Source organism: Bos grunniens, chromosome 13 (genome assembly GCF_055505025.1).
Source record: "Bos grunniens cultivar Pamir isolate PY7600 chromosome 13, Bosgru_T2T1.0, whole genome shotgun sequence".
NCBI classification, from domain to species: domain Eukaryota; kingdom Metazoa; phylum Chordata; class Mammalia; order Artiodactyla; family Bovidae; genus Bos; species Bos grunniens.
This window is the reverse complement of record NC_141177.1, coordinates 75004603-75031704: the sequence shown is the minus strand read 5'-3', so window position 1 is coordinate 75031704 and position 27102 is coordinate 75004603. Positions and strand designations below refer to the sequence as shown.

The 27102-nt window shown below is 39.8% G+C and overlaps 1 protein-coding gene across 6 annotated transcripts in view; it reads left to right on the top strand.

Annotated features, from left to right (window-relative positions):
- MACROD2 (mono-ADP ribosylhydrolase 2) overlaps positions 1–27102 on the top strand; it is a 2315241-nt gene that overhangs the window by 1755142 nt on the left and 532997 nt on the right. Inside the window, exon 9 of one of the 6 annotated variants that reach the window (XM_086335017.1) lies at positions 16275–19932. The exons of the other annotated variants lie outside the window; for them this stretch is intronic. Within the exon in view, the coding sequence (XP_086191143.1) occupies positions 16275–16409 (135 nt within the window). The 3' untranslated portion in view covers positions 16410–19932. Of the gene's footprint in view, positions 1–16274; positions 19933–27102 lie in introns of those variants that run through there. 6 annotated transcript variants of the gene reach the window in all.

Here is a 27102-nt window from a genome sequence, read left to right as displayed (position 1 = left end):
TTCATCCTATGAAAAATTTTTATCCTATGATTTCAATGTGTGCTGATGAATCTCTCCTGGATCAGTTATTGTACTGGTAACCTTCTAACCCTATCAGAGAGAAATATCTCCTGTTTCCTACTAGGCTAGATTCAAGGAGGGGGAAGAGTCAGGCAACCTGGGGCAGTAGACAGCATACGGGGTTCAGCTCTTCCATACTTAGACTCGACACCAGTCTTCCTATTTTCAGCCCCGAGCTTTGCCCCTTTATTCCAGGATACCAGGGGTCTCCACTTCCAGATCTTCTCCAGAGTTCCCAAGCAACTGTCTCTGGTTTATTAGTTACCTTCTCTGCAGGCTCTCATATTTCATTTTTCCCCTTTACTCTATTACCTCTCATCATATGTTTAAAAACACTTGGCCTTTTGGGTTTTCGTCACCCTACTTCCCATTCTCCATTCCTTTGGGCTTTTGTTTATCATTATTTCGCCATCACTTGAGTGAAATTTCAGAAGAGAATGAAGAGGAAAGCATGTACTTAGTCTCATGTTTTGTGGATTTTGGTGTTTTTAGTTTTGAACTTCACAAGACAAATACTTTAAGTCTCCATTCACATTGCATTGTTTCACGTTCAAGAATATTTCCTTCCTGTGTGATCACATTACTGTTCCTTTTTTATTTATGATTATATAAGCACTGATCACTTTTATGGAAGAAAAATTTTCTTCTTTCTATGCATATATAATTTTTTCTTCAAGGACACATAATTTTTTTCTCTCAACAAAAGCCATTTTTTATTAATTAATCAGACCTACAGAAGGTTTGTTAGGTATATGGAGGGCGAACATGTGTTTTCCTCCCGCCTTGGTTTACTAGAAGTTCTCTTTCTTGGAAGACAGTTAAATCAGCACTCCCTTGCCAGAAGTAGCATCTGGGCCTTTGGCAAAGTCCTCAGGTTGTTTTGTTGACAGCTTGTATGCTTATGTAGATGCTCACAATCTTTCCTTCGCTTTCTAGACCAGTCTGAAATGTTCAAATCTTTTCCTCCTAACTGTGGATCTGGTCTTCAGGCAATTGCGGTGTTTTGGAAATCTCTCATTATTCTGCAGTACTCTGATCTGTTATTAGATTCCAGAAGGGGGAGACGCTCCAGATGTTTGTTTTGTTTTTAACACCGTGTTAAGTGTGCTTAGTAGACGCTGCATACTCTGTGTGCCTATAGCCGAGCTCTCAGTTTACCTGGGCCCTACTGGACAGTTCCTGTATATTCAGACAGCTTCCCATCTCAAATGCCTCCATCTCCTTGCTTACTTTTCCAGGGAATTCTCCTGTGATATGGGAGTTTTCCTCAGTCTGAGTGAAAGGTAGCTTAGACATGATAAGAATTTAATGCCTCCAAGGTCATCCCTTAACCAGTAAGGGATAGAAATCAATGAATAAATAGTCTGGCATCTCAGCCCTTCTCTTAGATGGTTCTGGGAGTGTCCTGTGCACTTCCTCAGAAGGTAGCCATTGCTCACCCTGGTAACCAACTCATTGCTGCTGCTGCTAAGTCGCTTCAGTCGTGTCCGACTCTGTGTGACCCCATAGAAGGCAGCCCACCAGGCTCCTCTGTCCCTGGGATTCTCCAGGCAAAAATACTGGAGTGGGCTGCCATTTCCTTCTCCCAATCAACTCATTAATACTGCTTTATTGGGCTTTTACCTTCTCTATCTCATTTCCTACTTTCTTGTACTTTCTACAATCACTGCTGAAATTAACTACATCTAAAATTCTGAAAGAGATTGGAATACCAGACCACCTGATCTGCCTCTTGAGAAATTTGTATGCAGGTCAGGAAGCAACAGTTAGAACTGGACATGGAACAACAGACTGGTTCCAAATAGGAAAAGGAGTTTGTCAAGGCTGTATATTGTCACCCTGCTTATTTAACTTAGATGCAGAGTACATCATGAGAAAAGCTGGACTGGAAAAACACAAACTGGAATCAAGATTGCCGGGAGAAATATCAATAACCTCAGATATGCAGATGACACCATCCTTATGGCAGAAAGTGAAGAGGAACTCAAAAGCCTCTTGATGAAAGTGAAAGAGAAGAGTGAAAAAGTTGGCTTAAAGCTCAACATTCAGAAAATGAAGATCATGGCATCCGGTCCCATCACTTCATGGGAAATAGATGGGGAAACAGTGGAAACAGTGTCAGACTTTATTTTTCTGGGCTCCAAAGTCACTACAGATGGTGACTGCAGCCATGAACTTAAAAGACTCTTACTCCTTGGAAGAAAAGTTATGACCAACCTAGACAGCATATTCAAAAGCAGAGACATTACTTTGCCAACAAAGGTCTGTCTAGTCAAGGCTATGATTTTTCCTGTGGTCATGTATGGATGTGAGAGTTGGATTGTGAAGAAGGCTGAGCGCCGAAGAATTGATGCTTTTGAACTGTGGTGTTGGAGAAGACTCTTGAGAGTCCCTTGGACTGCAAGGAGATCCAACCAGTCCATCCTAAAGGAGATCAGCCCTGGGATTTCTTTGGAAGGAATGATGCTAAAGCTGAAACTCCAGTACTTCGGCCACCTCATGCGAAGAGTTGACTCATTGGAAAAGACTCTGATGCTGGGAGGGATTGGGAGCAAGAGGAGAAGGGGACGACAGAGGATGAGATGGCTGGATGGCATCCCTGACTTGATGGACGTGAGTCTCAGTGAACTCCGGGAGTTGGTGATGGACAGGGAGGCCTGGCGTGCTGCGATTCATGGGGTCGCAAAGAGGCGGACACGACTGAGCAACTGATCTGATCTGATCTGAAGGCTTTGTCTCAGAGTCTGTTTTGGGGGGAACTGTTCAAAGATCCAAAAAGTTCTAGAGAACTATTATATCTTGTTGGAAATGGACTTCGCCTTGGGAAGATGTATAAGAAATTATCTGGTTTTGATCTAACAATCAGTTCAGTTCAGTCATTCAGTCGTGTCTGACTCTCTACAACCCCATGGACTGCAGGACACCAGGCCTCCCTGTCCATCACCAACTCCCAGAGTTTATCCAAACTTACATCCATTGAGTCAGTGATGCCATCCAACCATCTCACCCTCTCCCCTTTCTCCTCCTGCTTTCAATCTTTCCCAGCATCGGGGTCTTTTCCAGTGAGTCAGCTCTTCTCATCAGGTGGCCAAAGTATTGGAGTTTCAGCTTCAACATCAGTCCTTCCAGTGCACACTCAGGATTGATCTCCTTTAGGATGGACTGAATGGATCTCCTTGCAGTTCAAGGGACTCCCAAGAGTCTTCTCCAGTAGCACAGTTCAAAAGCATCAATTCTTCGGTGCTCAGCTTTCTTTATAGTCCGACTCTCACATCCATACATGATTACTGGAAAAACCATAGCCTTGACTAGACGAACCTTTGTTGGCAAAGTAATATCTCTGCTTTTTAATATGCTGTCTAGGTTGGTCATAACTTTCCTTCCAAGGAGTAAGCATCTTTTTATTTCATGGCTGCAGTCACCATCTGCAGTGATTTTTGAGTCCAAGAAAATAGTCTGTCACTGTTTCCACTGTTTCCCCATCTATTTTCCATGAAGTGTTGGGACTGGATGCCATGATCTTAGTTTACTAAACATTGAGCTTCAAGCCAACTTTTTCACTCTCCACTTTCACTTTCATCAAGAGGCTCTTTAGTTCTTCTTAAATTTCTACCATAACAATATTATGTTCTGATCTAACAATATTACCCTTATTTTAATAAACAATTGAATTTATTGTGTAAATACAGGTTAATTTATTATTAACCCTGGAATGTCTCTGGAATGTCTGCTGTATGCCAAGCTTTCTGCTATGGGCTGAGAACACAAGAGTAAGCTAAATAAATGTAGCCAAGCTTCTCCATTGTAGAATGACTTTAGTTGTAATATAGATTAACAGTCAATTACTGTGTGGGCTGGAACACACTGTGGTAGAAGTCTTGTTACTGAAAGATTCAGTTCAGTTCAGTTCAGTCACTCAGTTGTGTCCGACTCTTTGCAACCCCATGAATCGCAGCACGCCAGGCCTCCCTGTCTATCACCAGCTCCCGGAGTTCACTCAAACTCATGTCCATCGAGTTGGTGATGCCATCCAGCCATCTCATCCTCTGTCGTCCCCTTTTCCTCCTGCCCACAATCCCTCCCAGCATCAGAGTCTTTTCCAATGAGTCAACTCTTCGCATGAGGTGGCCGAAGTACTGGAGTTTCAGCTTTAGCATCATTCCTTCCAAAGAAATCCCAGGGCTGATCTCCTTTAGGATGGACTGGTTGGATCTCCTTGCAGTCCAAGGGACTCTCAAGAGTCTTCTCCAACACCACAGTTCAAAAGCATCAATTCTTCGGCACTCAGCTTTCTTCACAGTCCAACTCTCATATCCATACATGACCACTGGAAAAACCATAGCCTTGACTAGACGGACCTTTGTTGGCAAAGTAATGTCTCTGCTTTTGAATATGCTGTCTAGGTTGGGCATAACTTTCCTTCCAAAGAGTAAGTGTCTTTTAATTTCATGGCTGCAATCACCATCTGCAGTGATTTTGAAGCCCCGAAAAATAAAGTCTGACACTGTTTCCACTATTTCTCATGAAGTGATGGGACCAGATGCCATGATCTTCATTTTCTGAATGTTGAGCTTTAAGCCAACTTTTTCACTCTCCTCTTTCACTTTCATCAAGAGGCTTTTGAGTTCCTCTTCACTTTCTGCCATAAGGGTGGTGTCATTTGCATATCTGAGGTTATTGATATTTCTCCTGGCAATCTTGATTCCAGCTTGTGCTTCTTCCAGCCCAGCGTTTCTCATGATGTATTCTGCATATAAGTTAAATAAGCAGGGTGACAATATATATCCTTGACATACTCCTTTTCCTCTTTGGATCCAGTCTGTTGTTCCATGTCCAGTTCTAGCTATGCTTCCTGACCTGCATACAGGTTTCTCAAGAGGCAGGTCAGGTGGTCTGGTATTCCCATCTCTTTCAGAATTGTCCACCGTTTATTGTGATCCACACAGTCAAAGGCTTTGGTATAGTCAATAAAGCAGAAATAGATGTTTTTCTGGAACTCTCTTGCTTTTTTGATGATCCAGCAGGTGTTGGCAATTTCATATCTGGTTCCTCTGCCTTTTCTAAAACCAGCTTGAATATCTGGAAGTTCATGGTTCACGTATTGCTGAAGTCTGGCTTGGAGAATTGTGAGCATTACTTTACTAGTGTGTGAGATGAGTGCAATCATGAGGTTTGCATGGTGTCAAAAAGACTGTCTTTGTTTATCCCTGTCTCTCAAACTCCATTACAAAACCTGGAACACAATAGGTATTTCAGAAATATTTATTGAGTAAGAAGAAATATATTCAAGAATGAGTTAGATTTAAGGTAGAGCGAAAATGATCAATGATCAAGGTGATGAGTAAATTAGACGAAAGAGCTGGGTAGTGACCTTGCATACTACGTCTAGGAGTGGGGAGTTTATCCCAAGTTACAGGAGACTCCACATTTTTGGCATTGGAGGGACAGAAGCAGATGAGCAGTTTCACATGTCCCTTCTGCAGGCATCACGAGGAATGAATCAGAGCCAGCAAAGTAGCGCTCAGAAAAGTCAATTAGCACTGCACTATAATCTACATGCATATTGATGGAGACCCAGATCTGCGAGTGGCAGTGGAGATGTGGCTGGGCTGGAAAGAGACTAGGAGATCAAATGGATAAATCTTGGCGCTTGTTGGATATGAGCAGTGGGGAGGGGGAGATGGTGCTGATAACATGCAGGGTTCTGACCACCACAGGGCTGTCCAAGTTGGGACCACAGGAGGAGCAGTGAACTCAGGGGTGAAGGTAAAGAGAAAGGAATTCACTTGAGGGTGGTGCTGAAAGAAGAAAAGAATTTTCACTGAAGTTGTATGTAACAATTCCTTCTGTCCATATAGGTCTAAAAAGAACTATTTATGGAAAAGAAAAGATTTAAAATGTATCACTTAAATATAGCTAGGTCATTTATAGCCTTGCAAGTATGAATATATTTCAAATAAGATGAAAATTTAGTATAATATGTTAATTTTTCTATCAGATCTTATTTTTAACACCAGAAACTGTAAATCATGGTAGTCCCATCTGGCAAAAATAACAAACACAAAACCAAACCTATATAATAATAATTTTCTTTAACAAAACATGATTATTTAACTTGTGTGCTTAGAATAGTTTTATGTTGGAATAGTTTAATGAAATTGATTATAGCCCTTGAGGTGCAGTTTATTATTTTGAAATTGCTTCTTTCAGAGATGTGAGGAAGGGTAAGAAGGTTAAATGGAGCTGAAGTAGCAAGCTTGGCCATTTAAAGAAGGCATGCATTTACATTCTGAATGCTGAATAAAAATGTCCTAAAAGACCTTTGTTTGGAAGGAAATGACTTTAGCTGTTTAGCCTTGGAGGGAATAAACAGCCACCTGAATACTAATCTCATGAACCCCATGGCCGTGCTCACAAACTTCTTATCTTTTATTCATTTCAGACTATACAAATCTTCAAGAGAAATCCACGCTTCTTGTAGCATTGCCACTAAAATGCAGAAGCTGTTTGTGTGCCAGTGGGATTCAAGTTATTCTTGTTATACGGCTGGGGTTAAGATATATCCAGTCTCTAAAGACAGGAAGCGTTAAGAGCTGTGAGTGTGTGAATCAATGGAGGAAGGGGGAAGTGTGGGGAGGGTGAGGAAAAAGTGAGAGGTGGCAGAGGGTGGAAGGTTACATGCCAAGAGCCCTTTCAATCTCCCTGTATCAGCTCTCCTGTTCTCCCACTTCTTATTTCCAGATCAGAATCCTGACTAATTCTATCTACTTTTATCCCTGTTTTGGAACAGGAAGATGGAAGAGCTTTACTGGGATTTGAAAATTGCCCTGCTTGTAGATTGCTACCTGAATAGACATTTTCATTTACCTGTCTTCCTATAACTAGTTTATGGTTTTATCAATACCGTTTAATATACTTTTAAAAAGCCCTTCTTCCAGAACAATGTAGTATTTTCCAGGAAAAAAAAAAAGGGGGCACATACTTGTAACTGTTGATCACAGGGAGTGATGAATTGGTTCTGCCCTTTGCTAGTCTGAAACAGATCACTGAAAAGTCTAAAGGAACAGGTAAGAGGTTGACAGTTGGGACAATGAATTTTTAAATTTATACTCTGAGCTTGTCCCACTTATCAAGAAAATTTGACATTAGAAATAACTGTAAATTAACTGCGATTGAATGTGTGTGACATTTATGGCTTGGCATAATCTTCCAATGAAGAACATGTTTATTTGGTTTGAAGGTAGTTTACTCAGGATTCATTGCCCTGATCTTCATCTCTCTCAGGTCATAAATGGGGCTCCCTGGAACTCATGCATTCCTGACTTATTCAAACCTGCTTCTGAACCCTGCCTGGCTCAGTGAAGCAGAGAGGCTTAGAGAAGGAAAATTAAAATGGGTCATATGCATCTGTGTCCTCTTTGAGGCATATCACAAAAACAGCCATTCTGGGAACATTGTAAACAGTTTTATCCATCTGTCTAGTTTAATCTATTTGGGGATTAAACCTTCTGGCTTCTCAGAGTGCAGGGTAGTGCTGGAGGCTCGTTCGCTTGCTCGCTCACGGTATGTGTTTCCGGAATGCTGGTTACTCCAATATAAATGATGGATTTGGGGCACTGCGTTTACTTAAAGAATCAAGGATCTCTTGATTTATACGAGGACATCTGTCTTATTTTTTTTTTTACCCCTGAAACCTTTGCTTAAACTGAAGCTGTCTACTCAGAGATAAAATAACCTCTGGGCATTCCTGGTGCCCGGTTACTTCTAACCAGTGATCTACCACATACTCTCTAAAACATTTTTGGTGAGATGGCGTGCATTCTTTATAGTAGCGGGGTTCTTCTTCAAAGACAAAACCATGGGAAGAGACCCACTTGAACTATAGTTCATGTATACCACAGTGCACTTCACATGGCTGACTGTGCTAACTATTCATCTTTCAAAACCAAGAAACACATTTGGGAGGTATTACCAAACAGAATCACTGTCCCTGTTTCTGTGTTTCACGTGATTACAGTTTCATTATTGAGAACAAATGTTATAAACTGAGTACATTGTGGAGTTTATTTCTGGTCAGTGGACCCTCAGTCTGTTCCGACTTCTTTCTCTTGATTAGCAGTGATTGACTTCAGCTGGGGAACTTGAATTCCGACCACATGGTGAGTTTGATGCTTGAAGAGAGAATGGCTAGGGCTCTTCCCCTTAGCTTTTCCAACTTTATTTATTGTTTGGGATTTTTTTTCCATGAGTTTCAATCTCTCCTATCTAAGGCTCATATCATCTTGGCATTCAAGTCTGACCATTGCAAGTAAAGCAAACTCTGATCAATCATCCAGGTATGAATGTATCTCTTAGACAATCCTGAGTAACAACAAAATTCGCATGCAAACAATAGGGGCTAATTCATTTATTGTAATTTCGCTTTAAGAGAAAAAACTTGCAGCAGTTTTCTTCTTTGCATTTCTTCATTCAAAAATCACATTCACCAGGGTGCTCTATTTCAAGGCGGCAAGTTTTGAAATTCTTTAAACCAATTCTGTTTTCCTTAGGTACAACTCTGCTTAGTAAAATTCAGCTTGGTGCTACAAAATGCAGGTTAGAATAAGGAGATCCCATTTAGGACCCTCACTTTGATTCTGTTAGTGAGCTATTGCATGGAGGGAAAAAAAGCTATGCCTCAGGTACAGAGAGAAGGGGGGGAAATAGAGCATTCCTTTTGGTTTAAAAAAAAAAAAAAAGACTCAACAAACAGAAAAACCTGAAGCAAAAGCAGCATGCCCTAAGATTGATCTTTGGGTTTTCCCTGCCTCGTGACTTAGGAACCTTGTCACTGGCCTTTGACTCATCTTCTGACTAGAGCTTTAAAAATCTCTGGTTGCCTGAAACCCTAGCAGCCAAGTCAGACAACCAAAGCCTAAGGGCTATGAGGAAACCTTGTCCCGGTTGTGGTCAAATGTGTTTACTACGGAGAGCATTCTGAAGAAGTCTCAGATTTTATCTTTCAGAGCTCATGCTGGAACACAGCGTGGTAGGGGGGGATCGGGCTTAATTTGGCACAGCTGTTTTGAGTGCATCCCCTGGTTGCTGAGCCATTTGTTTGGATTTTGTCTTACTGAGCTCCAGCAGATGACTGTTGTTGGACAGCCATTGTGCTCTGTACTCATCCCCAGCCATGTCAAATAGGAGCCATCATCTCCTCCCTCACAAAGTAACCATTCAGAAAACACTTCAAATGGGACGGGCTCCTACAGTCATCAATCTGTGTGTGCTGGGCACTTTGCTGAGTTCCGTTCAGACACTGGCGTGCAGTCTGTTCCCAAGTCTCTGTGTTGAGCATCATTAAGACACCAAAATGATGGGAAGAATCACAAGTAAGATGCTCAAGGCTAGTCTTCTGCTGTTCTCAGCTGAAATTCTTTAGCTCCTGACACAAAGTCAGCAAGACTGTCATGGGCATCCTGTGCATTTTGTCTCCACAGAACCAATGATTAGTGCACCCCCACCAAAGATGCCAGCAGATGATTTCACTCTGTTTACCCTGCTAACCTCTTGCCAACTATGCGCCCCATGCCACTGCCTCAGCCATCTCCCTGCGGCTGTGGGGGCCCTACCACCTCAGCTCCCACCCTTCTGCCCTTAAATTGGGAGACATTTCTTCTACGTTCCACTGTGGCTGACCGAGAACAGTCACTAAAACGCCTTCCAAAGATGCCACTTCTTGGTGAAGAAAGTTCTTTTGGCACCATTTGCAGCACGTGGTAATTTCACTCCATTATGCTATTTTTTGTTTTGTTTTCCCTCATCTTCTGAGCTCTTCCTTGAATCTGAAAGTGTGTAAGAAATATGCTTCTTTGGCAACATGTGTCTTTTTCCTATTGGCTGATCTCCAGAAGTTTCGGTTAGGGAAACAAACCACTAACCGATCCAGTGTATTTTAACTCTGAGACTGAAAAAAATATCCCACACAACTAATGTTACTAAACAGCCTATAGCATTATTTTTGTTTTTCTTATGAAGTAAAGGCTTGTTCAAGTGACTATCAAAAATCAAGATTTTGTTGAATTTTTGCAAATGGGGCAATAATTTCAGATGCTTTAGCTAAACCGTTCAGTATTTTATGATACAAAAAACACATTTTTACTTTGCTGTATTATAAAAAAAAAATATTCTTGAACTGACTGTCACATGTTAATAGGTAGGGGTAAGAGCTTAGATCTATTTGGTATCAGTACTGAATAAGGGAGAAGGCAATGGCATCCCACTCCAGTACTCTTGCCTGGAAAATCCCATGGATGGAGGAGCCTGGAGGGCTGCAGTCCATGGGGTCGCTGAGGGTCGGACACGACTGAGCGACTTCACTTTCACTTTTCACTTTGATGCATTGGAGAAGGAAATGGCAACCCACTCCAGTGTTCTTGCCTGGAGAATCCCAGGGACGGGGGAGCCTGGTGGGCTGTGTCTCTGGGGTTGCACAGAGTCGGACATGACTGAAGCGACTTAGCAACAGTAGCAGCGGCAGCAGTTAATAAAAACTATTAAATAATAGTCCCAGTTAAATCTATCTCTGGGATAAGATCACTAAATGCATTAAACAAATGTTAATTGAATAAAATAGATCTGATATTACTTTTTAGTTAAAATGTTGAAAACCATAGTCTCATTTAAGATAAAAGTAGATTTTTATCTGCAGAGAAACCATTCACTCCATCTCCTCATCCACTGCTCACATTCTTGCCACCCCATAAAATGAGAACTTCCACCAGCTCTTAGAAGAATTAGGACAAGAGCTGAATGAATTCGCTGTCTTCCTCTGGCTTCTTTCCCTAGAGGAGAAATGATTCATTTAACAGCAAGAGTCTAACATCTATGAGTCCATGTTTCTTTGTTGGGTGAAATCAACAATGGGAGAAGATTGATTTGTGATCATTTCTCTTTTACTCATAGTGCTTGGTAAGGGACGAGGCATATCCAGTTGTCTATGAAGTTCTCTGCTTGAGTCCTGAAAACCCAGTTCTAAGTATCTGTGAGGCCCAAGGAATAAACATGGCGTCCATAGGGAGGCAGAGTGTTGGCCTTACCGCTAAGCTGCCTTTCCCAGTTCAGTCTTCACAATAAGGAAGCTAATGTTCTAATCCCTATTTGTATTTTTCAACTGATGCATGGCTTGGAAGTTACATGAATGTAATATGTGATCATACTCAACCTGCAATTAGTTTAACTTAGTTTATCAAAACTGAGGACATCACAGGCATAATGCAAATCACTTTCTGTGTCAAATTCCAAGGTTTTTTAAACTGAAGAAATAATAGTCCATGGAAGTCTCCTCCAGTGTAAAAAGACAGCCAGGTTGTCTCACTATTAATGCCTGTTCCCCAGGTTAGTGGCTGGCTAGATAACAGTGGAAGGGAAGAGGTTGCATGTGGGATTAAAATGAGGAGATCTGGGACTTTCTGGTTGTCCAGTATTAAAACTCCATGCTTCCAATATGCAGCACATGGGTTCAATTCCTGTTCATGAAACTAAGATCCCACATGCCATGAGATGTGGCCAGATTAAAAAAAAAAAAAATCCAAGTTTGCCTCCTAGCTCTACCTGAGAAACTTCCTGAAGAAACTTCAGCAAATTCTTAATATCTCTGATTCTTAGGTCCTTCCTCTTAGGTAACATAAGGAAAATAAGAATTATTTTATAAGATTCTAGTACTTTAAATAAGATTGAATTAATAAATGCAATCATTTTCAGATAACAGTATTTAATAGCTCAGTCGGTAAGGAATCCACCTGTAATGCAGGAGACCCTGGTTCAATTCCTGGGTTGGGAAGATCCCCTGGAGAAGGGAAAGGCTGCTGACTCCAGTGTTCCAGCCTAGACAACTCCATGGGCTGTATAGTCCGTGGGGTCACAAAGAGTCAGACACAACTGCACAACTTTCACTTTCAGATATCATATATTCACAATTATTCAAAAGAGGAAATACAATACCAGTGATCAATGTTGTTCTTATTGAATACGTGACCTGATCAATCAAGACTGACCATGATCTTTCTGAACGTGTCAATAGTTTCTTTGTCTTTGGTTTTTCATTCTTAGACAAGTAATTTTACTTTAAATGAGCCTGGTTTATGTTTAAAACAAAAGGAGAACATGTAGAACAGAGGGCAAGGAATAAACTAGATGATTCATGTCAACAATTTTCCAAGATGGCTAGATCTAAAAGGTCACAGATTAGCTCTTATGTTATTTGCCAGAAAAAGAAAACGGGAGGCTCCTAAGAGGTTGTGTCCCAGGAAATGGCTGTGTTCATTTCAGTGCGGTCAGAGGACACTGGGGTCTGTGCTTCTGACCTGGAGGCAGGGATTGTCCTGAGGCATGGAAGGCCATGGCAGTGACTTCATTCAGAATCATCTGTTTCCAGCATTTTTACCTCCTTCCTCCAAACATCCTGTTCTTCAAAATGTTAGTAGATCTGGCTGACTTTCGCTTGGATTTGACTGGAATAAGCATGAGTTAAGCAATTAGATGTGCCACTTTTCAACAGTATGTGAAAAGGAACCAGAAAGAAGACAGAAAGCCTTTTCCCCCCAGATTGGTAGATTTTTTCAACTTTTGGAATTTTTCTAGCAAACTGTAGTGAGGTTGTCATTGCACCAGTTTAATGGCTGAGTTTCCCACTATGGTCAGAGTCTGGCCGGATGGAGTGATTTCCTGCTTTGACTTCATGTGTCTTTATGTTGCTCGGCAACACTGGGTTAAATTAAATAATAGGTTAGATCTTGTCCATGCTACCTGATCTCAATACCTTTTGGATCTCATCTGCCACCCAGAAGATAGTGCCACTTATCTGTTGTGAAAATCACACGTTTTTAAAATGAATGAATGAGTCAGTGAAGAAATGTGAAAGGAAAAATGTTTGTATAGAATTTCAGATAGTGCCTTTGGCTTTCATTTGTGCTACGTCATTTATTAGGAGTTATCATTAGAAAGCTGCACTGTGGTGAAGAGAGTCTGCTTTTTCTTCTGTAGCTGTGTGAACTCTGGGGGATGCTGAGGGAATTAAAGTAAGAACAGAGAACACTGTGTTATCTGAGCTGCGAGCTAAGGCGACATCTCTGCTGGACATCCCTTGCTGAACAAGAGACTATTTAGTAGCTTCCAACAATGACACATGTACTTTTCCTAACAGGAAAGTCTTGGCTTCTTTGTGTGCCGAGGTTATGCTGAGTCAGCATACAATCAGGCCTGACTTATTCCTGGAAGGGACCGACCCCTCTCTTACCACTGGGGAAGAGATGATCGTAATGAAGCTTTGAATATAGAATATTTCTGTTTAGCATGGATGGACAACTTATTCTTGTAAAGAATTTAAATTTGCATAATTATGTCCACTGGTATTATCTATTGTAAACAAGAAGGCTTCCCAGGTGGCTCAGTGGTAAAGAATTTGCCTGCCAATGTAAGAGACTCAGTAGACAAAGGAGACGTGAGTTTGATCCCTGAGTTAAGAAGATCCCCTGGAGGAGGAAATGGCAACCCACTCCAGTATTCTTGCCTGGAAAATCCCATGGACAGAGGATCCTGTGGGCTACAAGTCCATGGGGTTGAAAAGAGTCAGAAATGACTTAGCAACTGAGCATGTGCCATTGTGACAATGCCCCACCTCCCCCATCATCCCCAGTTTGGAGTGTCTTTCTAGCTATCTCCATATTGAAGCAACTGCATACAGCTTTGACAGCTGCTTTTGTCTCTGGGATTTCAGATCCCTGTATGATACGGGGCCTTCCTCTAGTATGCGATGTGGAAAATGAAACCCATGTGTGAACACACAGTTAATTAGTATGAAAAGTTCCATTTTCCACCACATATCTTGCCAGCAGCTATGATTATGAACACTTAAACTTTCCAGGTTTCCTAATATTTTCTTAACTAGATCTAAGCTTAGAGATTCCAAAATACCCTTTTCTGTGATATTATATATGCATGACAAAAAGGGAATTAGTGTTGGAAGGTATTTGTGTGTGTGTGTGTGTGTGTGTGTAGGCTTATTATTAGAGCTCATCACCATATGTTCTGGATTTAAAGGTGATTTCTTTCTTTTTAAATGTTTGAAGCAGTAGCAACTTTTCTGAAATCTTTAATCATTGAGATGTTATTTAGGGTAGGCCCTAACAAGGCACTGCTTGAAAAAATAGCTCCAGAGTAAGGCTGATGTGCAATCGGTATTTTATCTATATGTTCTCTGATGGAAATTTATCTTCATGGAGGAAATTAAAGTAAGACTTTGGAATTGTGTTGAATAAGATAAAATGAGTAAGCCACAGTTGGTGAAAGGGTCTAAAAAAGGAAGTTGGTACATTAAGATGAAGCTAGGGAGAGCCAGTGACAGAGAATGACAGATACTAATAACATACCACAGTTCATTTTACACTTGCATTGAAGCATGCAAAGCTTGATCAGAGTATGCAGACATGGTGGGTGTAGGAAATCAGAAGAAAACTGGCAGCGTCCCTTTCCTGCTAGTGCTACGACTGGCTGGCGAGCAGACTCTGACAATAACGTCTGCGTGCGTGACTGTACACAAATGCAGATTCCTGGGTGAGGGTGGGGGGTTGACGCCCTAAACACAGTATCACTCGTGTGTTTGCAATGAGAATTGGAAAGATGCACCTTATATTAACATGTCTTGTTATCACATCAGTCAGAGAGATGGAGAAGCCTGAGAGGCACTGGGCTGGCTAACCGTGCAAGCCTCCCCTGCTCCTTCTCAAAGACTCCCCACCCTCAGAAGCTAGAAGACGCTTTTTCCTCTGTCTTTGACTTACACCTTGTCCAGGGTGTTAATACCTGGTCCCATCAGGTCATGCTACATAGGTACTTTGCTCCATCATGGGCTAGGAAAGCCTCTAAATCTGTCTACTTTCCATGCTTCATTCAGATTTCACATGCACTTTGTAAGCGTTAGACATAATAAGAATTTGTAGTGTTATCTTAAAAGGAAGACTATAATTTATCTTGGCATTAAAACTATTAAAGAGTATATTTCACTTAAGTAGACAGCTATGAAAATCTCTTTTTTTCAGGTTTAAAGGAAAAATGTATATCCTTAGCAGGATAAACGGGTGGGCAGAGCATGGTAGAAATCGATCAAAGGAATAAAATAACATATTTTATTGCACACTTGTGCTAGTGCTTTGCAGGAAATACACGCCTATAAAAACCTCTTAAAGACGTGGTTTGAAAGACAGGGATAGAGCACATTGTTTGTCTTACTAACAGGGAGAATGAAATGATCAATGAAAGCAGAGCCTTGGATGAGGGGATCCTTAAACGGTTTTCCTTGCATATGATTCCATTTAATCAAGCCTGGAACAAAGGATGGCATTTTCCTTTCTTTTTTCCGTATGTGTTATTTCATGTTATTAAATAAGATTTGAGTGAACTGAAGTAAATCAGCCAAAACCTAGCTTGGATTAGATCCCCTAAACTTCCTTATGCCCAGATTTTTTCCAGATGGTTTCTCATGTCGCCAGTTTAATATCAACAGTGTGTGACACGCTAGAAGAATATTTCTTAGACCAGTCAGTCCTTGAAAGATAATTACACTGTCAGTTGCCATCACCGTTACTGTGAAAGTGAAGATGACTGGGCTAAGTATATTAAAATCCAGCCCAAGACCGGCCTCACTTTCAGATAGTGCGTTTAAGAACCCTCACACATTTTTGTTACTATCTGTCTATGTAGCTACGCACAGTGTAACACTGATATCTTTCTGACAGCTAATGCCTGCAGGTCACTTTTTGGTTAGGTGTTAGGAAAAATAGAATTTTTACATGATGAAAAAGATTGTACACTCATGTCTGCTTAAAAAGTCTGCATTCTATGCCTCCCCACTGTCATTTGCAAGTTGAAAAATATATTTCTCTCCAACTTCCCACTTTCGATCTTTTTTATTGCACCGCTGTTACTTGTAGTAAGTATATTTTGTAGCTAGGTTTAAAAACCACTGTTGTTGTTCAGAATTTTTTTTTTTTTTTGAAGCATAAAGCGTGTTAGGGGGCAGTTCTTCTTAGGCACCATGTCAGAAAATGTGGGAAAAAAGAACAGGACTAACAATAAGGAATGCTTGCAAAATTGTTATTTGAGGTAAAAATAAAATAAAGTTTCATGAGGCTGCTTTCCCCCTAACTTTGTATCTTAATATACTTGCCCTCTTTCAGAAAAGTCACAGGAACAGCGGTGAGAACTCCAGTAGACATTTACCAGGATATAGAGATGGAGCTATGCGTATACACATGCACATATGTGTGTGTACATATGTCTGTGGATTTACGATACAGATATGTACAATATAGATGTATACTATGTATGTGTATAATATATATTTTAATAAATATATAAAATATATAGCATATGCATTTGCTTATATTTTCCTCTGAACAAGTTCACAGTAAGTTGTACACATCATGCCCCTTAACCTTTAAATATTAAATATCCCTTACTATTTCACAGTATTATAAAAGTATTTTCGTACAGAACTCTAAATAAACTATCAGGAAGGTAAAATCGATACAAGACTGTTGTCTAATCCACAGTTCATCTTCAAATCTCTCTAAGTTTTTCCACCAGTGTACAGGAGCCATTGCATTTAATTGCCATGTCCAGTTAGCCTTTAATCTAGAATATCACACAGCTGCTTTTAACACATGTACACCCACGGTGGATTCATGTTGATGTATGGCAAAACCAATACAGTATTGTAAAGTAATTAGCCTCCAATTAAAATAAATAAATTTATATCAAAAAAGTAAAAAGATTAAAAAAATAAAATTGAAATGCAGTATATTAAAGATAGTATGGAACAACCATCCACCAGGAGCTGTGCCAGGGTCCCCACATCACTGCTTGCCAGGTTCTGCTGTAAACCCTTTTGATTTTCTAGTAACTAAGATGAATCTGACAATCTTCATCAGAAAGCATTTCAAATACAGATATTCATCTGAAAATAAATCCCTTGAGATCTCTGAGGGTCTAAAGAGGTAAACAGGGAAGCAATTTAAAGTTACTTTTAGATCGAATACACAGATTTAATTATAAAGATGGTTATAACTGTGAATGAAGCACCACAGACTTCATGGATGTGCGCTGATTACTTCCTAGAATGTTCTTATGTGGATAATGGTTTGGAATGTCTGAAGGGATAAGTGTGTGCATTCACCTGAGTTAATTATTGTGGCAATAAAACAAAATACCAAACAGGGTGAGTCACTTTCAAACTCTGAGATACTGTTGTGTCTAGTTTCTTGAGATAGAGAAAGTAGAATTGTGAGCTGAGCAGGAAGTCAGTTGTGCGTATGACTTGTTGTTTTCAATAGTGTCCGAAGGCAAAAAGCTGGTGGTCTACTATAATACAAGTCACACTATGTTTGGAGTTACAAATCCGAATAATAATCTTTTTCTTCCCATTGATTAGCCCTGAAGCCTCATCCATCTCCTCTGTTAAATAAAGCAACTCAGCACTAAAGGACTATGGAAAAATAGTATGTTTTAAGGCTATTAAAACAGACATCTGTTTAAAGGAAGGGTGGAGACAGGAAAACAAAGAGTATTAGTTTAATGGGTTATTACATCACCCCAGTTGGTTCTTTAAAATAATATAATCAGTGCTTATCCATTTACTCATTCATGAAAAGAAATACAGCCCCAGTTTGGAAATGATTTTACTCATGGTGACTGGGACATCCGTGCTTGGGAGGGGGTACTTTTTCCAGGTCTACACCTCCATGTAACTCTGCTACACCATCTCATTTCCTGTCACTCAAAAGAAAGAGCACCTCCTGACATTCCCACCAGTTTACCCTGTTATCATATCAGCTTGTTTAACCCAACAAAATGCTCTTCAGTTAATCATTTCTATGAATAAGCATCACTCTCCAGCTTATCTCAAAACCCCCAGCTATTTATCTGTGTGTCTCTAACTCTCAAAGCCGTTTTATTGCAATTGTCAAGTAATCTACCGTAGTTATACTGTTTCTTTCCAGTTATCCCAATATCACTATTAGATAAAAATACTGTCACTTATCTGTTCAACAAACAGAATTGTGCCCTCTATCTCAAATTACTCTCATCATGGAAAAAGATAAATACAAATTCTGAAGCTAGCTAGGTTTTTTTTTTTAAGTTATTTTGTTACTTTACTGAGCAGATTAATGACTGAAAGAAATACATGTTCAGCATTTTATCCTCTTCTTTAAATAACTGGTCTGTTTTTCTTCAGAAAGTATTTAAATATATTGGACCTAGTTAAAAATACTTGATTTCGTAGTTAAAGTAGATTTTTGGATTTTTTTCATAAGTGAATGGCAAGCACAATGTATTTAAGGTTTTATTATCATTTTATGAGTTATGTGAAAAACAGTGTTCTTTCTCATTTATGAAAAGAAGGAGAATTAGGTCATGTAGTTGGAAAGTCAGAATAATCCACTCTGCTGGTGTGGGTGTCTAAGTATTCACCTGGGGTGAGTTTACTTGAAGAGGCTGGACTAACGCCTTGGGTATGGCCTCGCTGGTGCCCAGCATCTGGCACATAGAATGTGTGGCTTCCCTGGTGGCTCAGCAGGAAAGAACCCTCCTGCAATACAGGGGATATGGGTTCGATCCCTGGGTCAGGAAGATCCCCTGGAGGAGGGCATGGCAACCCACTGTAGGCCACGGGCAATCTCACGCACAGAGGAGCCTGGTGGGCTACAGTCCATGAGATTACAAAGAGTCAGACATACTGAAGTGACTAAGCACGTATCCACAGTATATAAACCATTCTCGGGATTAAATCAGGAACGTTGCCCATAAGCCTTACCTTTTTTCCTGGATTCCTCTGAATGATTGACATCTGTGATCCATGAAGGGATGCCTCTTATTGCTGTGCAGTTGCTAGGTCCGACTCTCTGTGACGCCATGGACTGCAGCAGTTTGCTCAAATGCATGTCCGTTGAGTCAGTGATGCTGTCTAACCATCTCATCCTCTGCTTCCCCCTTCTCCCCCTGCCTTCAATCTTTCCCAGCATTAGGATCTTTTCTAGTGAGTCAGCTCTTTGTGTCAGGTGGCCAAAATGTTGGAGCTTCAGCATCAGTCCTTCCAATGAATACTCAGGATTGACTCCCTTTAGGACAGACTGGTTTGATCTCCTTGCTGTCCAAGAGACTCTCAAGAGTCTTCTCCAGAAGCACAATTCAAAAGCATCAGTTCTTTGGTGCTCAGCCTTCTTTATGGTCCACCTCTCACATCCATACATGACTACTGGAAAAACCGTAGCTTTGACTAGACAGACATTTGTCAGCAAAGTGATGTCTTTGCTTTTTAATATACTGTCTAGATTTGTCATAGCTTTCCTTCTAAGGAGTAAACATCTTTTCATTTCATGACTGCAGTCACTGTTGCTCTCACTGTGTGGTGAACAAGTGGGTACCCTCAACATGGTTACTCAAGGACCAAGACTGAAAATGGTCTACTTCTTCGTGATGCTTGCCATCTCAAAATACAGCTTCCAGGGGCTCCATTGAGGAGTCCAATGACTGGACGCCCTTGAGTTTTGTCTAGAAATGATTCATAATACTCCTGACCATGGCCAGATCCAGTCATGTGGTTCCCACTGAACGTCAAGGGAGGCTGGGGAATGTGAGGTAGCACATGAGGTCTTGGCTGACCAGTACTGTTTTTCCCAGAAGGTAAGCAACTTCAGGTGGCTTCACCCTGAACACTTCATAGACGCCCTGGTCATTCTCTGCAGGCGTGACACTAAAGTTATCAGAACAGTCTAGCTGAAGTCTCATGAATAGAAAGTTGGAGCTTGAGGACACTAACCTTTTAGAATCCAAAAATGCAAAGCCCCCCAACCCCCAATCAGGGTCATTGTTCTTCTGTCACTGTGTCATGATCACAGCATGGGAGGAAAGAGAAAAATACCTTAATGAAGCCTTGACATGGCTTCTCCCAGGAATCCTCAAATACAGAGCTCAGGCCAAAAAAAAAAAAAAGTAGGGAAGGATGGCAAGTACCTTCTGATCAACTCCTCCCCTGAATGGTTCCACATTGGTCAGTCAGAAGTATGTGTCCTTTCAGTGCTACCAAAGTCTGCACTTGGAAACAGTTTTGTACTAATCTGAGCAAAAGTTCTCCACATGCATGTGTGGGAATCAATCTTGCTGGAAAAATGAACAGAATGACTTCAAATCTCATGTATCTTCTAGTTATAAACAACTGATGAAAATCCAACTTGAACAAGCTCAGGCAAGAATAGGAATTGATTTTCTCGAGCAGTTGGTTAAGTCCAGCGGAAGGACTGGCTCTGTTTATAGCTGGATTCAAAACTCAAACTGTGCAGTCGGCACCCACAGTTTCACTATTGTGTTATTATCCACACTGACTTTATTTTGAGCCACTACACACTGGCTGTTAGCATTTCAGCTTGTTCAGGATGGCAGCTCCAGGTTCAAAACCTCTCAGATTCAAGGTTAGGGAAAAAAATGAGAATCCTTTGGAGTGTTCTTAAAAAGCCTTAAGATTTACTTGAATTGAGCTACTTAAGTCACATGCCCTACCCTGAGCCTACCAGTATGACTTGAGATGTGGTGATTGGTTTGTATCAAATCAAAAAGTAATAGCTATTACCAGAACAACAACAAAAGGATAATAGGAGGACTTCCCTGGTGGTCTAGTGGTTAAGACTCCACGCTTCTAATGCACTGGGTGTGAGTTCGATCCCTGGTCTTAGGTTCCTGGGGAACTAAGATTCCACCTGCCTGGCTTGCAGTGTGGACAAAAAAAAAAAAAAAAAAAAGATACAGGGAGCCAATAAACATCCATATATACTACTCAATGTAAAGAAGAGAATAAAGTTACTTACCTAGATATTTTCATCATGTAACCCTTTATATGGATGGGATTCTCCAGGCAAGAATACTGGAGTGGGTTGCCATTTCCTTCTCCAGGGGATCTTCCCCACCCAGGGAAATAACTGTAAATGTAGTTTATTTATTTTAATAGGCTTTATTGTTTAGAGCAGATTTTTAGGCTCACAGCAAACCTGAGTGGGAGATAGAGATTTCTCTCTTCCTCCGTTCATGCATAGCCTCTGCTATTAGCAACACCATCCTCACCAGAGTTTCGTTTGTAACAACTGACGAATCTATAGCGGTGCTTTGTTATCAAAGTCCACAATTTACATTAGGTTTCACTTTGATGTTTTACCTTATATGGGTCTGGACTGACGTATAATATGTATCTACAAGTATAGTATTACACAGAGTATTTTCATGGCCTAAAAAACCTCTGTGCTCTGCCTGTCCATCCCTCCTTCCCCACTAGGCAACCACTGATCTTTTTATTGTTTCTATAATTTTGCCTTTTCCAATTGTCATATGGGTTGAATCAAACAGTAAGTAACCTTTTTACATTGGTTTCTTTTCTTTAAAATATGCATTTAGGTTTCCTGTTGCTCTTTTCATGGCTTCTTTTCAAGAAGATAATTACTTCACAGTATTGTGATGATTTTTGTCATACATGAAGAGGAATCAGCATTAGGTATACATGCATCTCCTCTGTCTTGAACCCTCTCCTACCTCCTTCCCCATCCCATCCCTCTAGGTTGTCAGAGTGCAGCTTTGGGTTCCCTGCATCATACATCATGGTACATATACACAACGGAGTATTACTCAACTATGAAAAGGAATGCATGTGAGTTCTAATGAGGTGGATAAGCCTGGAGCCTATTATACAGAGTGAAATGAGTCAGAAAGAGAAAGACAAATATTGTATATTAATGCATATATGTGGAATCTAGGAAAATAGTACTGACGATCCTACCTGCAAGGCAGCAATGGAGCTCATTTCTTTTTAGTGCTGAATAGTAGCCCATCGTTTTGATGTATCACAAAATCCATTCATCTACTGAAGGGCCTCTTAGTTGAAGTCACTCAGTAGTGTCTGACTCTTTGCGACCCCATGGATGGTAGCCTGACAGGCTCCGCAGTCCATGGGATTTTCCAGGCAAGAATGCTGGAGTGGGCTGCCATTTCCTTCTCCAGGGGATCTTCCTAACCCAGGGATTGAACCCGGGTCTCCTTCATTGCAGACAGACGCTTTACCGTCTGAGTCACTAGGGAAGCCCTATATACACACACACACACACATATATATATGTATATATATAAAACCTTTGTGAGGACGTAAGTTTTCAGTTCCTCTGAATAAATACCAAAAAGCATAATTGCTTTTTTGTATGGTAAGTGTATGTTTAAAAGAAAAAGTGAACCCACTCAGTTGTGTCTGACTCTTTGTGACCCCATGGACTGTAGCCTACCAGGCTCCACTGTCCATGGATTTTCCAGGCAAGAATACTGGAGTGGGTTGCCCAAGTGTATGTTTAGTTTTGCCAAAAAAATTTTTTTAAAAACCTGTCTTTTGGAGTGACTGTCCCATTGTGAATTCCCACCAGCAATGAATGGAAGTTCTTTCTATTCCGTATCCTCACCAACATTTGGTGTTGTCAAAATTCTGAATCTTAGGCTAATAGGTGTTTGCTGGGATCCTATTGTTTATATTTGTGTTTTTCTAATGACATATGATGTGAAGCATCTCTCATATGCTTATTTTCCACCTGTGTATCTTCTTTGATGAGATATCTGTTAAGGTCTTTGACCTTTTTTTTTTTTAATTGTGTTTTCTTATTGTCGAGTTTTATGTTCTTTGTATATTCTGGCTAACAGTTCTTTCTCAGATATGTATTTTGCAAATATATCCTCCCAGACTGTGACTTATCATTCTCTTGACAGCGTCTTTGCAGTGCAGAGCTTTTAATTTTAATGAAGCCCAGTTTACCAGTGCTTTCATCCATGGATCATACCAGGGGTCTTGTATTCTAAAAAAGTCCTCTTCAAACCCGAGGTTATCTAGCTAGTTTCCTATGTTTTCCAGGAGTTTCACAGTTGTGCATTTTGCATGGAGATCTGTGGTCCATTTTGAGTTCATTTTTGTGAAGGGTTTAAAGTCTGTGTCTAGATTCTTTTTTAGCCTGTGGATGTCCAGTCGTTCCACCACCATTTTTTTGAAAAGACTATCCTTTCTCTATTGTATGCCTTTTCTCCTTTGTCAAACATCAGTTAACCATCCTGTGGGTTTCTTTCAGGGCTCTCTATTCTATTCCACCTATTATATTTGCATTGCTACCAATCATCATGATCTTTTCTTGTGCCTGCTGACTTGGCATACTATATGCAGAAGGTAGATGGTTAAAATTGTGCTGATGGACTTTAACCCTTAAAAGTATATTTTAATCTATAATTCTAGGTTGAAGTAGTCAAAACAGAACTACTTTTTAACTGTAGCCACTATTTTATTTTTAACATGGTGCTGTTTGTACATCTGGCAGCCTGCAGATAGCTGGAAACAGTTTGGATGTCCTTAAAATGAAAAATAATCACATGGTTATAATCTCTGGATTTCTCTTTGGATTTATCCAAGTCAAGAAGGTTTTGAGACAGAAATAATTATTTTTCAAATATCTTCCCCAAGCTTTGTTCCTTTACTTTGGTTTCTTTCACAGGTGTATCTCTGTTGACAGATGTATTTCTTTTAAAAATGTCCCCTAGTTTGTTGGAAGTTTAATATTGACTTTGCTGGAAACTTTACTAATTGTATTGCAAATATCCCATTTTCTCTTAGGTATAAACTTTATGATTAAAAATATTTAATTTAAACAATGAAACTTAGTGAGCTGTTTAGATTCTACAAGATTCCAAGTAGGGGGAAAATTAAACATTGATTAGTGTGCTTCTTTATTTTTAGCAGATACAGAAGGCATTTACTTGGGAAGTGTCCAGATTGATAATATATACTGAGCAGCAGGGGATAGATGACTAAAGCCTAATGAAATAAGGATGGGAGATGCAATTTTATTTAAACTTGCAAACATGTAGTGATTTAGTGTTTTTCCAAAGTATGTTCTTAGAACACCAATCTGCAAGGGTTACTTGATCAGACAAGTGAAGAAAATGCTGCATTCTCTATTCTCCTCCTGGAAATTAAAAATAGACTTTGTAAGTTTTCTGAAAGTTTTAAAAAGATAATAATAAACCCTGTTCAATTCTAACATAAAATCTCTTAAACCTATTTTGACCACAATATTCTGATATGAATGAACAGCTACTAACAAAGAGAACCACAGGACAGATTTTGAAAAACATGTTAATTTCTTCACAGTGTTTAAAAAAAGACCTTTGTTGTATCTTGGTAAACATTATTTTTTAAGCTCTTTCCTCTTTAACTAGTAGAAAAGGGAACTGTTTATGTACAAATAATTCACTGAAAGTAAATACTTAAATTTCCCAGGTAAGAGGAAAAGATAAGTTTCCTGGGAACGGCAGCATTCACCAAGCCCTTTTGTGAATCAGTGTTCATTATTGCAAATCACAAATCCATTAGCCATTGAGAGAGAATTTCTTTTGTCTTATTCCCAAATTTGCAATGAAAACCATACTTAATTCCTTTAGTAACATACTCATGTAAAGTAAAATTGTCTTTGAAATTAACCTTTTCTAACATGTAATTTTCACAGTTAATTCCTGCCAAAGCAGAATATGAAAAGAAAAACAAACTTCACTGACATTCATTGTAGTCTGTCTAGGGTTTATTCAATGTGGTAGGAACTCTACTGGTTAATTTAGCTAACTTCTCAAAAAAGCTGAATGTGGAAATTTTACCTTTCCTAAATGGGTTGTCTATTAATAGACAATGATTTTGATGTAACTTTAAAGTATATATATATATATATATATATATTTTTTACTACAATCTGTGTGCTCTTAGTTTAAAAACAATTTCCTTTCTCATAAATGATGGGAACACCTCATAATTTTATATTTAAATCTGAAAAATGATTCTGCTGAAGAAGTTCTTTTACAGCTAGCTGTACTTGATGGAGCATATATTTTCAATCAGCAAACTATCAAACAACATGCAAAGAATGAGGAAGATGCAGGACCAAGAAGAAATCTTAACCTGAAGACCTTGTAGATGCAAGGAAAGTCATTTTAAACTACTGGAAATTAAAATTATAAATAAATATAGTGTATACAATACTTTAGGAGAAGGAAATGGCAACCCATTCCAGTATTCTTGCCTGGGGAATCCTGTGGACAGAGGAGCCTGGTGGGCTGCTATCCATAGGGTTGCACAGAGTTGGACACGACTGAAGCAACTTAGCATGCACGCATACAATACTTTGGCCTCCTGATGCAGAGAGCCAATTCATTGCAAAAGACCCTGACGCTGGGAAATATGACGGCAAAAGGAGAAGAGGGCGGCAGAGGATGAGATGGTTGGATGGCATCATTGACTCAATGGACATGAATCTGAGCAAACTGCAGGAGATAGTGAAGGATGGGAAAGCCTGGAGTGCTGCAGTCCATGGGGTCACAAGAAGCTGGATATGACTTAGCGACTGAACAGCAACAACAATCCGTATTACATGATTTAAAAATATATTTAATAATATTCTTATACCAAAATCAAAATCACCAAGTTACTTTTCAAGATACTGTTATTCAAAAAGAAAATAAACTCATTGCCATAATTTAGAAAAACAGAACACTATGAAGCACAGTTAGAAATACCCACCATTCTACTATAACTGCAATATTTTGAAATAGTTCTTTCCAGTGTCTCCTTTTATCACTAAGCTATAAGCTAGCAATCTATAGATTCAATGCAATCCCTATCAAGCTACCAACAGTATTCTTCACAGAGCTAGAACAAATAATTTCACAGTTTGTATGGAAATACAAAAAACCTCGAATAGCCAAAGCAATCTTGAGAAAGAAAAATGGAACTGGAGGAATCAACCTGCCTGACTTCAGGCTCTACTACAAAGCCACAGTCATCAAGACAGTATGGTACTGGCACAAAAACAGAAATATAGATCAATGGAACGAAATAGGAAGCCCAGAGATAAACCCATGCACCTATGGACACCTTATCTTTGACAAAGGAGGCAAGAATATACAATGGATTAAAGACAATCTCTTTAACAAGTGGTGCTGGGAAAACTGGTCAACCACTTGCAAAAGAATGAAACTAGAACACTTTCTAACACCATACACAAAAATAAACTCAAAATGGATTAAAGATCTAAACATAAGACCAGAAACTATAAAACTCCTAGAGGAGAACATAGGCAAAACACTCTCTGACATACATCACAGCAGGATCCTCTATGACCCACCTCCCAGAATATTGGAAATAAAAGCAAAAATAAACAAATGGGACCTAATTAAACTTAAAAGCTACTGCACAACAAAGGAAACTATAAGCAAGGTGAAAAGACAGCCTTCAGTATGGGAGAAAATAATAACAAATGAAGCAACTGACAAACAATTAATCTCAAAAATATAAAAGCAACTCCTGCAGCTCAATTCCAGAAAAATAAATGACCCAATCAAAAAATGGGTCAAAGAACTAAATAGACGTTTCTCCAAAGACATACAGATGGCTAACAAACACATGAAAAGATGCTCAGCATCCCTCATTATCAGAGAAATGCAAATCAAAACCACTATGAGGTACCATTTCACGCTAGTCAGAATGGTTGCAATCCAAAAGTCTACAAGCAATAAATGCTGGAGAGGGTGTGGAGAAAAGGGAACCCTCTTACACTGTTGGTGGGAATGCAAAATAGTACAGCCACTATTTGAGAACAGTGTGGAGATTCCTTAAAAAACTGGAAATAGAACTGCCTTATGATCCAGCAATCCCACTGTTGGGCATGCACACTGAGGAAACCAGAATTGAAAGAAACACGTGTATCCCAGTGTTCATCGCATCACTGTTTATAATAGCCAGGACATGGAAGCAACCTAGATGTCCATCAGCAGATGAATGGATAAGAAAGCTGTGGTACATATACACAATGGAGTATTACTCAGCCATTAAAAAGAATGCATTTGAGTCAGTTCTAATGAGGTGGATGAAACTGGAGCCTATTATACAAAGTAAAG